This window comes from Centruroides sculpturatus, unplaced genomic scaffold (genome assembly GCF_000671375.1).
Source record: "Centruroides sculpturatus isolate CEXI.00-Female unplaced genomic scaffold, Cexi_2.0 scaffold1664, whole genome shotgun sequence".
Classification (NCBI taxonomy): domain Eukaryota; kingdom Metazoa; phylum Arthropoda; class Arachnida; order Scorpiones; family Buthidae; genus Centruroides; species Centruroides sculpturatus.
Genome location: NW_019385917.1, coordinates 131434 through 148897, shown reverse-complemented (window position 1 = coordinate 148897; position 17464 = coordinate 131434). Strand labels below are relative to the sequence as shown.

At 29.5% G+C, this 17464-nt stretch overlaps 1 protein-coding gene across 1 annotated transcript in view; it reads left to right on the top strand.

The window, feature by feature from the left end:
- Positions 1 to 201: 201 nt before the first annotated feature.
- Positions 202 to 17464, top strand: part of LOC111612567 — a 37361-nt gene continuing 20098 nt past the window's right edge. The window contains exons 1-3 of the mRNA XM_023353798.1: positions 202 to 321; positions 430 to 515; positions 8355 to 8540. Of these exons, the coding sequence (XP_023209566.1) occupies positions 316 to 321; positions 430 to 515; positions 8355 to 8540 (278 nt within the window). The 5' untranslated portion in view covers positions 202 to 315. The remainder of the gene's footprint in view (positions 322 to 429; positions 516 to 8354; positions 8541 to 17464) is intronic.

Below are 17464 nucleotides of genomic sequence, written 5' to 3'. Positions count from 1 at the left end.
ATATTACAAAATCTAAAGTAAATAAGAAACAATAAAAATTGAGATGGCAATATTAAAAGTTTTGAATTACATTTTTTTCATTTTATTTGTTTTAGAAATAAATGCTTTCAAAATCTTTATTTTTATTAAAGCTTATTGCTTATTAATATTTCACTTTTTACATTTAATTGCTACTTCCTTAATTTCTATCTTTTCTGTTTTAGGCATTCATCTTTCTTTTGTATACTTCTCTTGCTCAATTTTTTCAATATTTTGGCTGCAGAAACTTTATTTCAGTTGCTGATTTTCTAAACTTTTCAGCTTTAGCATATAATAATGAAGGTCTGTTACTTTGAAAATAAATTTAAACATGATATTACATTCTAAAATAAATTTCATTTTTAGTTATTATTTCATTGAAAATTGAAATAGTATGTTTTAACTAATCAGGCAAAAGAAGAATTAGATACAGCAAAGCAACTGTATGAAGTTTTAAACAATGATCTGCATGAAGAATTACCTGCTTTATATGAAAGGTATTTCTAAGAATATAAATTATAATGACATTTATGAATAAATTAATTTTAAAATAATATAATGATGATAATGAAGCACATAGTGTTTACATAAAACAGGCCTGGCCAAAAATGATGCCTCAATTGACCAGTCAAATTATAGCATCATTTTTAGTCAGTTGCAGATAATATGGTCTGATTAAGCTTGCAAAACATTTGAATTCTCTTGGAATATTTTTTTGTATTGTTTTCAGAAAATTTTTTTATATTGGAATGTATGATATTTACACTACTTTATGTTATCATTCCATTTCACAATGGAATGATAACATAAAGTAACATAAAATAGTTGTGTCTATGAAATAACATGCAATCCTCATCTTCACTTTACTGTAATCAGAAACAAAGCACATGCACACATAGGAACGTAAAGAAGTGGAATATATAATATAAGAACACAAACATTTAAAAAAGAAATATTTTCAACCTTTATAAAGGCCATCCTCCTATTCTAATGGTAGAATGGAAAATCAAACAGCAAGATATATTTTTTAAAATGTTTTAATGTTCTGTTTTAATTTATAATATATTACTAAGCTCCTGTGTATGTAAACTTCTTAGCAATGAATGTTTTTAAATATATCTTATTGTTCAATTTTCCATTCTACCAGTAGAACCTGAGGATGGCATTTATAAAGGTTGAAAATGTTTGTTTTTTAATAAATATTTTTGTTCTTTTATTGCATATATCCAATTTGGGATAGTGTTTGTGGAATATGTATTTGTATAGATAGTTGTAGCTAGGCTGTATTGTTATTTTATAAATGTTTTGTTATTCCCTTAATGATTTAATTTAATGCTTTAAATAGGTATTTTCTGGTATCTTTTCTCTGAGAGTTTCTTATGTTTTTGAGAGACAACTCCTTAAATCAGTGGTTTCCAAACTTTCTGTACCTCCATCCCTTCTTTTTCAGAAAAAATTTGTTGCACCCCCTCAATTTTTGTAACAATCTAATTTCATAAATACTGTTCTTATAATTTATTTAATGACCTGCAAATCAATATACTTTATTAAATAAAGTATATTGTTCATCGGGGCTCGATTCTTGTCAAGGTGTTTTGGCAAGAGTATGGTTGGATTTTTAGCATTCATACCCAAGTTGTCAGACGAGGGTTGTGAATTAGGCATAACCATTCTGCTGATTCATTTTTTTACATCAAAATTAATCAACCACAAACCTTTACGGTGCGAAATTAAATACAAAAATCCGGTTAAAAAGTTCCCACAAACGTTTTCGAACCCACTTAGGTTCTTCTTCAGGTGAAAAAACTTAAATACTCAAAAAACATTCGATGGAATCCAAATTTGAATGAGAAACGATCAACTAATACGATGAATTCTGCCGCTGTCGTCATCAATACGCATGCGTATTTTACCGATGTAAACATTTTTCTTTTTATAGAATATTTTCTCTGTCCTGTATAAGCATTTCCCACGCTAGGGATAGAGATAATTCCTCCTTATTATTAATGCACCTGTTGTTTCGGGCCGCTTTATATATAGACATTGCCTCTATCCATCTTAGATGTTCCGTATGTGGTGTGGTGTGAATGATTCTAGCCTCACTAAACTTAGGTTCGATATCTGGATCTGTGGCATAACGAGCGAGTGCCGTGGTTATTCTTCCATGCTGTATGTCTGCGATGTGTTCTTTTAATCTGACAGATAACGAGCGTTTAGTGGATCCAATGTATAATAGCTGTTCATCACATCGATGATCCTTCAATGGGATGGNTCGCAATAATTTAATTCTATGTAACGCCCTCTATCAGTCTGTACCAACGAGAATCAATTAACATACCATCTGAACTATTTATTAAATTATTTTTTTGGTTCTTCTTTATTTCTAAATGTTCTTTAAATTTTCATTTATACATGTCTTTTTCATAATGTAAAATTTTAATATAACTGTGATTGATTTTACAATTACTATCTTTTGTATGCTCATACCATGGGGAATTATTATATTTTAAACGAATAGCTGCTTCATGTTCTTTTATCCTAACATCCAATACACAGCCAGTTTCTCCTATATACATATATGGGTTCTGACAATTACATTCCAATTTACATACCACACTTACTTTTTTTTAGAGAATCTATATTAATATGATTACTTCTGTTAACATAACAAAAGTATATAAATTAATGAGTCTTGATATAAAAATTATGTATCCCGATATAAAAATTATGTATCCCAATATAAACTGGGAGTTAATAAAAGGTACTGTATTTCAAAAAATTGGTTATTTAATTTTAATTATATCCGACTCACCAAATAAACCATATCCAGTTCATAAGCCAGCAGAAAAATTCTTTCTACAAACGTTTTCGTCTATATGTAATAGACATCCTCAGGTATTGACGATATCGAACTAACGGCTAGTCAAATAGAACGTTTTTGAAAGTTCCGTTTAACGACATATTCGAATATGATGCGTTAAAATACATTTTACATGTTTTAATTTTAACGCATCATATTTGAATACGTCGTTAAACGGAACTTTCAAAAACGTTCTATTCGACTAGCCGTTAGTTCGATATCGTCACTACCTGAGGATGTCTATTACATATAGATGAAAATGTTTGTAGAAAGAATTTTTCTGCTGGCTTATGAACTGGATATGGTTTATTTGGTGAGTCGGATATAATTTTTCACTGCTTCAAAAACTTAGATCATCCTATACGTGCAAGAGAAGGATTCTTTGCGTTTTTGCAATAATTTTTGTGTACTATGTATTCACATTTTTTACCAGATGCTCACCCTCTGGTGTTTAAAAACAAAAATATTTTATCTGGGACATTTGAATCATTCTTGTGTATTGTCAGGAGTAAAGGTGAATAGCAATAGGAAAAGCAAAGCTTTTGAATTAGGTTCCAAATTCAAATTCCAAAATCACACAGAAGCTCGATATAAGTTTTAATCCATTCCTACATGAAAACAGATGATTATTTGGAAATCAGAATTCAGAGAAACTCATAAGTGTAATCAACAGAGAATAGATTTGACTGTTAAGAATTGGCAAAAAGGTTCCTGATTGTCCAGCTTTACATTAACAAATTATGTTGTTGATTTTACAAGATTTTTTCTTAAAGTTTAAAATGCCAGTAATTTTTGCAGGACAATGTGTGCATTTACATGCATTTGATATTTTATTTGTGATTAAATGAAATAAAACTAGAATTGTATTAATAAATCTAATTTTCTTTATTTTGATCTTTAAAGCCACACATTGTCCTATATGCGAGATCATCTTATACGTATGTAAATATGGTATATAGTTACAATATGCATTAACACAAAAGCAATGCATTACCATGCCAAGAGGCTGTATAATAATCCCCAACCAGTCTCCTGCCTTTTTCTGCACAACCCATTTAAAGGCACTCCAAATATGTGCAACTTATGTACTAACTAAAAAAATATACATACATGCAACAAGTGCCAGTGTTAAGTGCAAACAGCAGCTCTGCCATTGGCAATGCCTGGTTACAATATAAGATCCAAATACCAAAAATATCTTCTTACAAAAGAAAAACTTTACTGAAAAGGTTTGTTTTATAGAAAAAAAATATATGTATTGGAGACATGTATTGTAAGTGATAAATTTTAATGTTATTGCTTTTTTCAGTATCAATAAAAAATAAAATTAATAAAAGTTATAGAGCACATGGGTCATGTGATTAAAGTTAAGCATAAGTTTTTACTTGAAGATAAGATGATTCATATAGCTTAGTTGTATCAATGATAACTAGCTTTCATTTCACCTGCAAATAAAAGCAAAAGCTTTTACTTATACTAATAGTAAGAGGTAGTGTGTTTACTTGCTTCTGAAGTAAAAGCTAAAGTGATATGATAAATTCAACAGCAATTGCTTTGTTTTGTTAGTAAATGCTTAAAAGTTTTCAAGTTTCTACCATGACAGCTTGATTCATAAAGTAGATGTGTGTAATGTACATATTGCTGGGAGAATAAGAAATAGGGAACTAAAGGAAATAATTGGAGAATAATAACAAGAAAATATAATAATAAGGTTTTGTTAGATTTAATGAAGAAAATGTCAAATGGACTTTCTTTTTAAGTGTAAGATCTAGTTTTAGACTAAATTTTATATATGCAGTCATTGCAGTTTTTCAGGAAACCATCAAAGGCATATATATTGGGTTATTCGGAAAGTAAGTTCTGAACAACCCAATTTTATAATAAATAAATATTTTATTGAATTATATATCAACTATTTTGGTCAAATACCTGTTGTCGTTTCTGGTATTAGCGTTAATACGGTGTTGTGGAGAAATTTTTACATCAATTTGACTTTTTTGTTTTTTGTATTAAAAAATGATAATTTGATAAAAGCTGCGCACCCCTTGCAATAGTCTCATGCCCTACATATTGGAAAACACTGCCTTAAATTATTTACCATGGTAATAGAACAAAGAATTTTTTAGATCAAAGTGTATTTCTATCTTTTCTCTAGTAATCTCATTCTACATCTTATTACATCCTATATTTTAGTCTGTTATTTTCCAACATGAACAAATCCTGTCTGTAGGAATTCACTGACACCATAAAGAAAAATAGAATGATAAAATTTAAAAGATGAGTTTAATGAATTTACACAAACATCNAAAATTTCCTTAAAATCCCACCAAAGAGAGCATCTCTCTTTAAGAACATATGGAACCCATATATAAAGCTAAACAAAACCAGTTTGTTTCAAGTAGTCATACAGTTTAATTTGACAAATTTAATCTCTTAGTGATTTTACGTGTTGTTATTCAGCAGTTTGCTTCAATCAGTACCTTTTATTTTGTTTTCATTGGCTTCAACTGACCATCCAGAACATGGTGCATCTTTAATATTGAAATTGCCAGAACGAAATTTTGTAAACCAGTTTTGGTATTGTTGTTCTCTCAACACATCATCTCTATACATGTACCACAATTTTTTTCTCGCTTGAACAGCATTTTGATTTTTTTGGTAATAAAAAAACAAAATATGCTGAAAATGCTGCTTTTGATCTTTCATATTTGATGGGACACAAAAAATAAACAATTGCACAGAATCAAACAAAATTTTTTACAAATAAGCCTTAAAATGCTAGCTGTCAAAATATATAATGATAATACAGTTTAGAATGAAAATGGCGGGAAAAATACGATTAATCCGTCTAGTGATAAAAACAACGAACTTACTTTCTGAACAAACTAATATTTTTGCCTCAACTATACTTCTCTCCTATTTTCTTTACATCAATCCACATTTTAGTTGGCATTATTAGACATTCCTACTTAAACTTATGTCTTTAACAGCTGCTTAATTTCCAATAATTCCTCCCTGTTTTTGTAATGCCTCTCAGAGAACTATTTAGAAACTAGTGTTAATTTTAGTGATGCCTCTCAGAGAACTATTTAGAAACTAGTGATAATTTTAGTGTATATTTGTTCTCTACAGTGAATAAGAGCTAAGTGGTCAACTCTTATTACTCTTGACTCATGCTGTTGGATACTGTAGAGTTTTATGTGCACTTTTTTTTTTTTAGTAAAGTCAACAATAATGATGTTCACAGAAATTATTTATTTTTCCTATTCACTGTATATCTGGTAAGGCATTTGGTAAGAAATCATTCCAGCTAGGAGACTTGTTCCTATACTAGACTTATTGCCATCCCAGATTTGTCTTGACACCAAGGGGTTCTTCAAACATAAAGTATACTGCAGATATCAATGTTAAAATGTTTTTCTGTTAAATATTAGGCTATTTTAGCATTTAGCATGTTTATTGTTATGTATTTTGAGAAAGAAAACAGAAATGAAACAAAACAACAACAAAATTGCTATTTAATGCCATTTTATATTTCTGATATTTAATGCAGTTTATATAATTTTATCTCAATTTTTTCCATTTCAGTTATTTTATAACTACATATACAGTGAATTTCTAACAAAAATAAAGCAAAAGAAATGGGAGAAGAAAACAATGAGACAAAATCTAAATTACATTTCAGTTATGTTTTCAATGGAAAATTCAGAATTGCAGCCAGCTTCACACATTTGATATTTGCTGATTGCCAAATAATTGACTATATTCTCTTTTGATTTGGCACAATACACCAACAAGAAATGAGAAATAGTAAATACCAAATATTCATCACAAGTAAATCATCGACATTACTAACAAGGGATGGTTTTTTCATGTCAGTTTTACATTTTAATAAAATATATCTCATATGATAGAGAAAAGAATAAGAAGAACCATATTTTTTCGTTTATCTGTCAGGTTAGCCGTTTGAGAGAAATAGGGTTCTAAAATGTTGTAATTCATATAGAAATACAGCATTGATGGTGCTGTGGTAGCATTGTGGCTAGACTGGAATAACCAATTATTTGCTTCTATTTTTAAGCATATGTTAATATATGCAAGTCAGAAGTCAGGCTATGTGACAGAAGAGAACATTACAAGTTTTTCTAATATTATCAATGTAAATTTTACATTTACCAAAATGAAATGTTCATTAGAAGATTGTGATAGAAACGCTTCATTTCAAGTTCTCATTGTAAATAATTAATGAGAATTAAACATTGTAATTTTTTTTTTTTTAACATTTACATTAAACCATAAAAAGTAAAAATCTCGAGCAGAATCAATCCTTCAATATTCCCAGTCTGGCCACAATGCTGCACTTTGCCACCAGTGCTATATTTCTGTGAATTAGGACATTTTAAAACCATATTTTTTCATGAATGGCTGAACTGACAGATAAAAGAAAAAATATGGGTCTTCTTAATTTTTCCTTTTATTACTATATATCAGGGGTGGCCAACCTGCGGCTCGCGAGCCACATGCGGCTCTTTGAAGGATTATTTGTGGCTCTCGATAAATATACCAGAGTTCCCTTTTCATTTTTGTGTTATTATATTTAAAAAATTATTATCGTTCCGTATGTGTTTCAAAATGTTTTTTAAATTACTAACAACAAATATAAAAGACTAAGTGCAACGTTGTAACAAATTTCATTTCCGTCCAAGTTAAGAATGATATGACTCATCGAAAACTGCGTGAATGAACGAACATAAACAGTGGCGTAATCGTCCGTTATCGACCGACTTCAGACTGATTTTGAATTTGTAAACTCTCATTGCAATGGACAGTTGACATTGTTCTCTGGAGGAAAAACAATTTGTATCACTCTTGCTACAGATATAATTTGTAATCTGGAATTTTTTGCATACCTTTTTAATACGTATTTAATTGCGGCTCGCGAAAAATTCCAAATTTTGAAAAATAGCTCGGACTATCAAGGAGCTTGGCCACCCTGGCTATATATTTTATTAAAATGTAAGCCTGACACAAGAAAACATTCCCTTGTAAGTATTGGCCAAATGTTTGTTTAGCCTTTGGCAAATATTGAATGTGTGGAGCTGCCTTAATGCAGTGAGGGTTATGTAAAGGTTTTATTTTCATTTAGTAATTTTCTGTGGTTTATATGCAAGAAATTTATAGTAATTTAAAATTATTTGGAAACATACAGTTTGAAGCACAATTGAGGACATTGAGCTTTAAGCCTTTTTTTCCTGTAAAATCATAAATGTTTAATTAGGATTATATCAAATTATAAGTATTGGCTTATTTATAGTATTTATTACTGAAACATCTGCTGCTATATGTAGTTAATGATGATGCATGTTATCAATGACCATTAACTTGTTAATAATTTTACTTTAAATTATTTTTTTTAGAAATTTTATACAAAGATATATAGAGAGAAATTCTTATTAAATATTTAAAATTTTTTTAGCCGAATACCCTTTTTTGTGTCAAATCTACAAACTTTATTCTCAGCAGAAGTGGATTTTCATTCTGGAAATTTCAAAATGTATACTCAACTCAGTGATTTAATGGATCAGTTGGCAATAGAAAATCAAAAAGGAGTTTATGCAGTTCGAAAACATGAATCACCTCTTTCTCAACATTCAGTTCAAAAGTAATTGTTTATGATTATTTTAATATTTTAGAGAAATTAGTTTATAAATATGTTAAATGTATAATTTTTTTGAGGTATCAAAACCAAAATAATTGTAAAAGGGATAAAGAATGTAAATGGAATAAATTAATTTTAACAAAGGGTATTAATATCTATATGATATCTATACAAATCTTAAATAAATTATCTCTTAAATCTCAATGGATAGATTTAAAAATAAAATATCTCTTAAAATAAACTGTAGAGTCATCAGATTAACAGTTTTCATTTACTTTCTTTCATAAATACAACAATAGCATTAGTTAAATAAATTATATTTAAATAAAATACTCCTCAAACCTTTAACCGGAGTGCTTCTATTTTTAGAATTGCAAACGTTTTTGTTGCCCCTCCTGGGCTCTTCTTCAGAACAGGAAATAACGGCGGACCTGCATGCGGCAAAAATCATTATAACCAACTCCAACCCACAACAACTAAAATGGCTAGAAGCCATGGAGATATTTAAGGTGGGAAGAAACGGTACGTGTATTAATTATAAAGAGGAAATGACCCTATCGATAGCATGGCAGATTTTGCTGGATAACAGCATTTAAAGAGATGAGTATGGAGCATGCGCAATACAACGATAGAATTCAGAAGAGATTTTGATGGATAATGGCGTTTAAAGAGATGAATATGGAGCATGCGCAACACAACTTCGGAACGATTTCAAAGGATAGAATTTGGAAGAGATTCATATCGAATGTTTATTTGAATATTAAAGGCCCATTCGTTATAGCCTGAAGAAGAGCCCAGGAGGGGCAACAAAAACGTTTGCAATTCTAAAAATAGAAGCACTCCAGTTAAAGGTTTGAGGAGTATTTTATTTAAACACTGGTGTGTAGAGAGATTGTAAATTATATTTATTCCGAAATATCATGATTAAATTTTTAGCATTTCTTAAATTTGTGTAATTTTTTTAAAAGTTACTTTAAATATAAAATTCCTTTACTATATATTTATAAAGAAAGTGAAAAGGTTAAATCAACACAATATGTAATTTAACATTCAAATAAAATATTTTTTTGAGAAAGAAAATATATTTTACCCATATATCTATATATAAAAATATAGTTTACCTACATCCATTTTGTATAAATAAAATGGAATATTTTTCTACAATAAAAGCCATAATTTAGCAGAAATTTTTCATCTGTCTCTTTCTCACTTTACTTTATACAAACACATTTTTTGGAAAAAATACAAAAAAAAGTTAAAAAAAAAATGTAATGTAATAACTGCTCTTACAATTAGAATGTAAAGAAATCTGCAAATCTGTGAACCATAGTGGTTCTTTCCACTTGCATTAAACAGTTGTCATGGTGCAACATTGCAACTGGCAGTATAATTTCAAAACGGTCACACCACACTTAAATTGCACTACTAAGAAGCAGTATAGTGTTGTTCATTTTTTGAATGCCGAGGAAATGAAGCTAGCTGAAATTTATTGCCAAATAAAAGCACAGTTTGGTGATAATTGTTTTAGTCAAGAGGCTGTATATCAACTGGTACAAATATTCCAGAATGGAAGAGAGAATGTGAACTTCAACAACCATTCTGGATGCCTAACCACTGTAGTGACTGATATGGTGAAAGAAGGATTGATCAGAGAATTCATGAGTGTAAAAGAATCACAACTGACTATATTGCCAAAGATTTAACACATATTGACCTACAGCATTATACATAACAAGCTGGGATATTATAGGATTTGCAGCAAATGGGTTCCAAAACAGCTGACAACAAATCACAAGCATGAACAAATACAACTTTCATTCATGCTTGTGAGAAACATTTACACCATTACATTCTTAAAGGAGAGTAATTTCTTACCTACATTGTGACAGGTGATGAATCCTTAGTTCATCTCGTTACAAACTAGAAAGCAGAAAACAATCCATGCATGCATTGGAAACATCATCATCAGACACAATAAAATTGTCATGGAAAAGTTTGATTATCAGCCCTCTACTGGAAATGTGATGTTGACTATTTTTTGATACTTTCAGAGAAAAAGTGAAAATGTGACCAGTGTTAGATATAGTAACATGCTTGAACAAGACTGAATTCAGTTGGGTGGTCAAAACCAAGATGGCCACTGTCAAAAGATATCTTGTTAATCCACAACAATGCTACTTTCCATACCATTGCACAACACCACAGAATACTTAGGATTTGAGACAATTTGAGCATCCCTGACTATCACTCCTAAAGAGTGATAGTTAGGGATGTATTGTGGTCAAAAAGTATCATGTAACAGAGATATAGGAAGTGTTTTGGACTGACTTAGAGTCCAACTGAAAGCAGTTTTTTGGAAGGCATCCGGAAGCTTGTATGCCATTAAAACATGCATTCAAAAGAATAGGACTATGTCAACAAACAGATATTGTTTTGTTCCTCCAAATTATTTTGTAACAGTATCATAAAAGATTATACTTATTTATTGATTTTCTCTTGTAGCTTTTATAGTTTTACAGTAAAATTGGAAGGAAAATTCCTATTGAACTTTGCATTTAATTCCCAAAATTTTTAAAGTAAAAGAAGCATTTTTTTGCTCTGAAAAATAATTGTTATTTTCCAATTAGTTAAAAATTAATGTAGTTTTTTTAATGGAATTTTTTGCATAACTTATATTATATTAATCATTATTCTCACATTGAAAACTATCAGTATTATATAAAATTGTTTGGACCATTTTAGTTGATACAGTTATCATTCTGAATGGCAATAAAAATAATAAACAGGAAAAAAGTTTTAATTTATAACGTTTTAATCAAAGTTTTTAAAGAAATTAGCAATTTTTATATTATTTCTGATTTAAAAGTTTTATTTGTAAACAAAACCAGTAAATATATTAATATATGAGTTAACTTTTTACTATAACATGAAATATTTTATGATAAACTTATATAGCATAAATATAATTATATTTATAGGTAAATTTTTAGTATACAAAAAATAATGGCTAGACAATTTGACTTTGATATGGAAATAGGTGAAACTTATCACCAATAAGCAAAACTGCTAGGAAGATTATCAAAGTTATTTAATACATAATGTTTTTGACCTCAGTTCAGACCATTTCCAGTATATACCAGGTTGTTCAATAAGTTTTGTCGTTTGATAAGAAAAACACAATTTTATGGTTTGAAATACATTTTATTATTCAATATAATCTCCCTGAACTTCAATACACTTGTTCCAATGATCTTCTAATTTATGGATTCCATCCCTAAAGTGAGAATCCAGAAGACTGTCAAAATACACTTCCACGGCTGCTATTACCTCTTCGTTCGATGAAAATCGTTTCCCACGCATGAATTTTTTGAGATGTGAGAACAGCTAGAAGTCAGAGGGAGCTAAATCTGGCGAGTAGGGAGGATGTTGCAACAATTCATATTTTAATTTACTGATTTTCACAATGGTTTTTTGAGCAGTGTGAGAGGGTGCGTTGTCTTGATGAAAAATGATTTTTTTCTTTTTTAAACCAGGTCTTTTCTCACGAATTTTTATATCCAGCTGGTCCAAAAGGTTACAATAATAATCTGAGTTTATTGTTTTACCAGTTTGGAGGTAATCCACAAACAAAACTCCTTTTGCATCCCAAAAAAACTGATGCTAACATCTTCTTGGCCGATTTCTGGACCCTAACTCGCTTCGGAGCTGAAGTGCCGGGTTCACACCACTCCTGAGCCTCTTTGATTCAGGATCATGGTGGTAGACCCAAGTCTCATCCATAGTGATGAAATGACGCACAAAATCCTTTTTATCCTTTCTAAAGCGCTCCAAATGTTGCTGAGAAAGTTGCATTTGAATGTGTTTTTGTTTCATAGTTAGCGAATGTGGCACCCATTATGCACACAGCTTTCTGTAACCCAAAACTTCGGCCAAAATATTGCTCACACTGCCTAACGAAATTTCTAGGGCTTCTACTAAATCTCTCTCGGTTAATTGACGATCTTCCAAAACCATATGCTGTATTTTTGCTACGATTTCTGGTGTTGATGCACTTTTTGGACGTCCTTCACGTGGATCGTCTTCAAGACTCGTACGACCTTGTTTAAATTCAGCAACCCATCTTTCTACTGTTCTGATTGAAGGTGAAGAGTCCTTATACACTTTTAACAATCGTTCATGAATTTGTTTTGGTGCTACACCTTCCAAAAATAAGAATTTTATCACTGCACGATATCCAATTTTTTCCATTGTAAAAAAATACAGTGACACGTCAACTTTGAACAGCTGCAAATATACAATGAGTTGACGGATCTACTTGAAACTTGACATGTGTTTATGAAATAGTAGTACTATTTATAGGGAAATAAAGTGATGATCCTAATAGCGCCACCTCTTATCGAACAGCAAAACTTATTGAACAACCTGGTAATCCAATGGATTGAAATATTGTATTTGATATGTAGAGTACTTGCAGTTTTATATTGTGATCCTTGAATAGTTAGTGTAGTTCAGTGATATTATTTTATTCTTTTAAATTATAATTAGATATATGAGTTTTCAGGGGAAAACTATTGAAAAAATTACAATTCGAGTTTCTTAACTAATTTCCTAAGAATATAAATTTTTCCTGCATCTTGGAGTGTATCTAGTATGCTTAAATAAACAAATAAAATATAAATTTTTAAATTTATATTTTATTTATATATTTATATTTAATTTTTATTTATATTTAATAAAATTTATATTTTAAAAATATAAATTTTTAAATTTATATTTTATTTGTTTATTTAAGCATAATATTATTTAAGCATAAATTTTATAATATTGTTACTACTTTCCTCTATAAATCTTTCTGTCATTAAGAAAACTCAAAAAAAATGTGAACTGAAACTTTAGTTCAGATATTTTTAATCACTGAGATCACTGATCAGTATTTAGTATTAATTTTATGAGAAGTTAACATAAAGTACATTTTGGTTATTTTGGCAGAACCATAGAATTCAAAATTTTTAGATCCCCTCTCACCATATATTATCGTCCTCTATATTTGAGGTATGTTGATGATATTCTACTAACATGGAAGGCTCTGAGGAGGAGAAACATCTGCTTTTTGGATTCACTTACATATAGATCTCCCAACATCATCATATTTTCTGTGTATCATAAATTTGGTGAACCTCCTTACATCATTCCTTCTACAGCTTTTTTACTCTCCAGGTATAAAAACTCTGTCATCATAGCACTGATATGCAAGGAGTTCTTATATCCTACCAACCAATTGCTTGTAGATGAGAAGCTTTCCCGTCTTGAATCAGCAGTTTGCAGTGCTGGATAATCTTTGGCCAAGTTCAAACATCTAGCCAACCAGGTCAAAAATATGTTGTTTCCACCATCCACTTTATATCATAAGAAGAAATTGTCTTCATAACATTGGTTATTCTTTACCTGGGTTATCCTTTGTTATGTATTTGTTGAGTTTTCAAAAAATTTAGCTATATTTTGCCATTATCACCCCAGCCCACATTGCATGGGATGCTTTGTAATGATAGAGACAAGGTTACACACACTGAAATGCTATACCCTTACAAAATTTGCTAACGGGATTGAAATAATTATATATCAGAGCCATTACTAGAATGCTCCATCACCATCTTGCTCCTAACATTGTGATGATGATGATGATGCACATAGCAAATGTACAGCAGAACTAACTAAAAAGGTAATAGAGAGTAACTTTGAGATACTTTGGTCTCAAACTTTCCTTCTGAAACACTGTAGTGATCGAAAAAATTATTCCTGTGGGAATCTCTTTACATCTTAAAAATGTCACTGTGTAACTCCCAACATTAGACATACCAGAGCTATGGATAGCACTCTAACCTGCTAAGGTTTTAAATCACATGTTGTGATAAAACACCTCACAGAGTCATTAGTGCTCCACAAGTTTATTATTTGTTTTGGTCCATTTAATTTATTATTAATTATATATGTTACTGGCCAAACCTGATTTCAGACCAAACTAGTTTGTCCTATGTATATCAGGATATACTAGTTTAGCCTAGGATAATCTAGTTTGGCCTAAATACTTTTGGCTTAACTAGTTTGACCTAGGCCAAACTGATTTATATACTACAACTAGATGCCAGTGTAAAAAAAAAAATGATTTTGTGTAATTCGAAATGCCACCACAGTACACCCGGTGGTTAAAGTGTACAGTACCTAGGTAACCCCATTGGCGGTGCTTTGGTTAGGTTGGTTAGGTTAACTACATTTTAGTAGACATTTCTTTTTTTTTCTTTTGTTCAAGAACTACCATGAATCAATAACTAGTGACGTTAAACAATGGGTGGCCTGTTGGCGGCTCCTTTCCGAGAGAGGAGTCCGCCAGGAGCACAAAGAGTCTGAAGTTCTGCCATTGGGGTTACCTATGTACTGTACACTTTAACCCACCTTGTAAAAATAAATAAAAGATTAAATATTTTATATGTTACCCTAAGAAGCACAAACAAGTTCATTTTTAATTTTAGTTTGACTTAAAAGTTATGTTTATTATTTCATTTGAATTTTTGAAAATATTTTCGAAAGTTAATTACCTTTAAAAGTTCATGGTTTAATAAAAAAAAATACAAACTGATAAGTACTGATTAGCTTATTTTTATTTTATAGTTTTATACAAGTGTTGTGTCACTTCTAATCAATACCATTTTTTATAATTAAGTAGACTATGTTTGAATAAATATTGTTCATCTAATTGATTGTCTTTTAACTTTATTTTAACCTTTAATATACTTAAATCAGGCCTGGCCAACCCACAGCCCGTCACATTAAATTGTGTGGCCCGCTAAGCGATATTATATATCTATTAAAACTTTCGTTTAATGTTTTGTGTATACCAAAACAATTAAATAAATGAAAAGTTGTGTCATTGTTATAATGCACAAGTGTGAGTACGAACTCTTGGTATAACAATGAAATCTTATTCATTTTGTATTTGTTTTACTTTTTTAAAAGCATGTTTGCCTAAATCGTGGCCCACTGTAATGTTACGCATGATCAAAGTGACCCGCAAAACAATTTGGGTTGGTCAGGCCTGACTTAAATAATAATTCTAAATCAGTTTGGCCTACGACAAACTAGTTAAGCCTAAAGTATTTAGGCCAAACTAGATTGTCCTAGGCTAAACTAGTATATCCTGACACATGTAGGATAAACTAGTTTGGCCTGAAATCAGGATTGGCCAGTAACATATATACCTTATATTTTAATCCAATTTTATTTTATTGTTTTCTTTTTACATATCATGTATTTTGAATTATTGTATAAAATTTTTAAAATTGTATACAGTATATGTAATTTATATTCCATACAGATGTGGGACAAGCAGTTTGAAAAAATGTTAGTTCCTATTTGGATTCTCTCACTTGAATTTAAATGTTATGTTCTCTATAAACAATTTGCCTGAAGAGGACAGTTGTATACTGTTGAAAATACTCACATAATAATTTTTTTAATGTAATGTTGACAGATATTGCTGTACGTTATTTATTTTTCTAAAGTACATTTTATCTTATAAAATGCTTATATCAAGTTCATCTGTTTATAAAATGTTTTATGAAATGGGTTTACAAAAAAATGTTTTATTTAAATTATTAATTAATAATAATTAATAAATAAACATTCAGTTTTATTATGAGAAGTAATTTAGTTTTCTCTTTATCATTTGTAATTTTATAAATGAAAAACTGCTTAACTATGATATTTTTACAAGATACTACAGGCCAACAATTTCAGACTTTGTGAAATATTTTGAATAAGTTAAAAATTCAAAAATAATTTTCATAATTAATTGATTTCTTCTTTGATTATATATTAGCAATAGTAAGTGTTCAAATATCAGATCATTATCAGAATTTCCCTATATTATGCAACCAATAATGGAATATCTAATTACGTTTTTAAACCAATATACATTGTTTCCAATATTATAGGGACAGAATACATCTTGTATAATAGCTCATTTTGCTGATATTCTGTTTTTAATATTCTTAGATACATTATGAATTAGGCTTTCTCAATATGTTCTTCAGCTAAGGAAATGATTGCCAAACTATCTGGCTTGACAGCAGTAGTTTTGATTGTAGACTTGAGGTTTTGATTTATATAAAAAACCAAATAAGAAAATTGTTTTCAACAATATTTAATTGTTGGAATTTCATGTTACTGGTGGGTTGAAATTAAACAAAATTTTCACTCATTCCTTCCACATGGAAAATTTGCTCATTAATGAATTGCAATTAAAAATATTTCTGAATTGTTTTGATAAAACAGCTAAATAAAAGTTTTATTATTATTTTATAAGCATATTTTTCTTTATTTTCCACATTTTTTTACAGATACATTTCAACATATTAATATTTGTTACTTCTTAATAAATTTTTAAAAAATCAGTCTCATTTTTGAAAAAAAAAATATATTGATAAAAAGAAGTAAAAAATTTGAAAAAATAGCATGTTACCTTTTTAAAAATTTGGATTTATATGTATGCAAAAGAAATACTTGTGCATTTTTTAAAACAATTTTTCAGAAAGAATATGCATGATCATCACTTTCATAAACAAGTATGGCTCACTAAAAATAGCTCATTCTATGGCATTGATGAAAACACTTGTCATGTTCAACTTCAATTATTTTCTATTTTATTTTTATTAATTAATCACAATATTATATCAAATTTATACTTGCATATTTATATGCTAGTGTAAGATGATGATATGCAAATAAAGTAAAGTGTTCATTTAATTTAAAAAATTATTTTAATATTGTCATTTTCATGTTTATAGCAAATTTAAATCCTTAAATATAATAAATCTTTAGATTCTCAAGATATTATTGAATACATATCAGATCAGATAAAAAAAGTATCATGA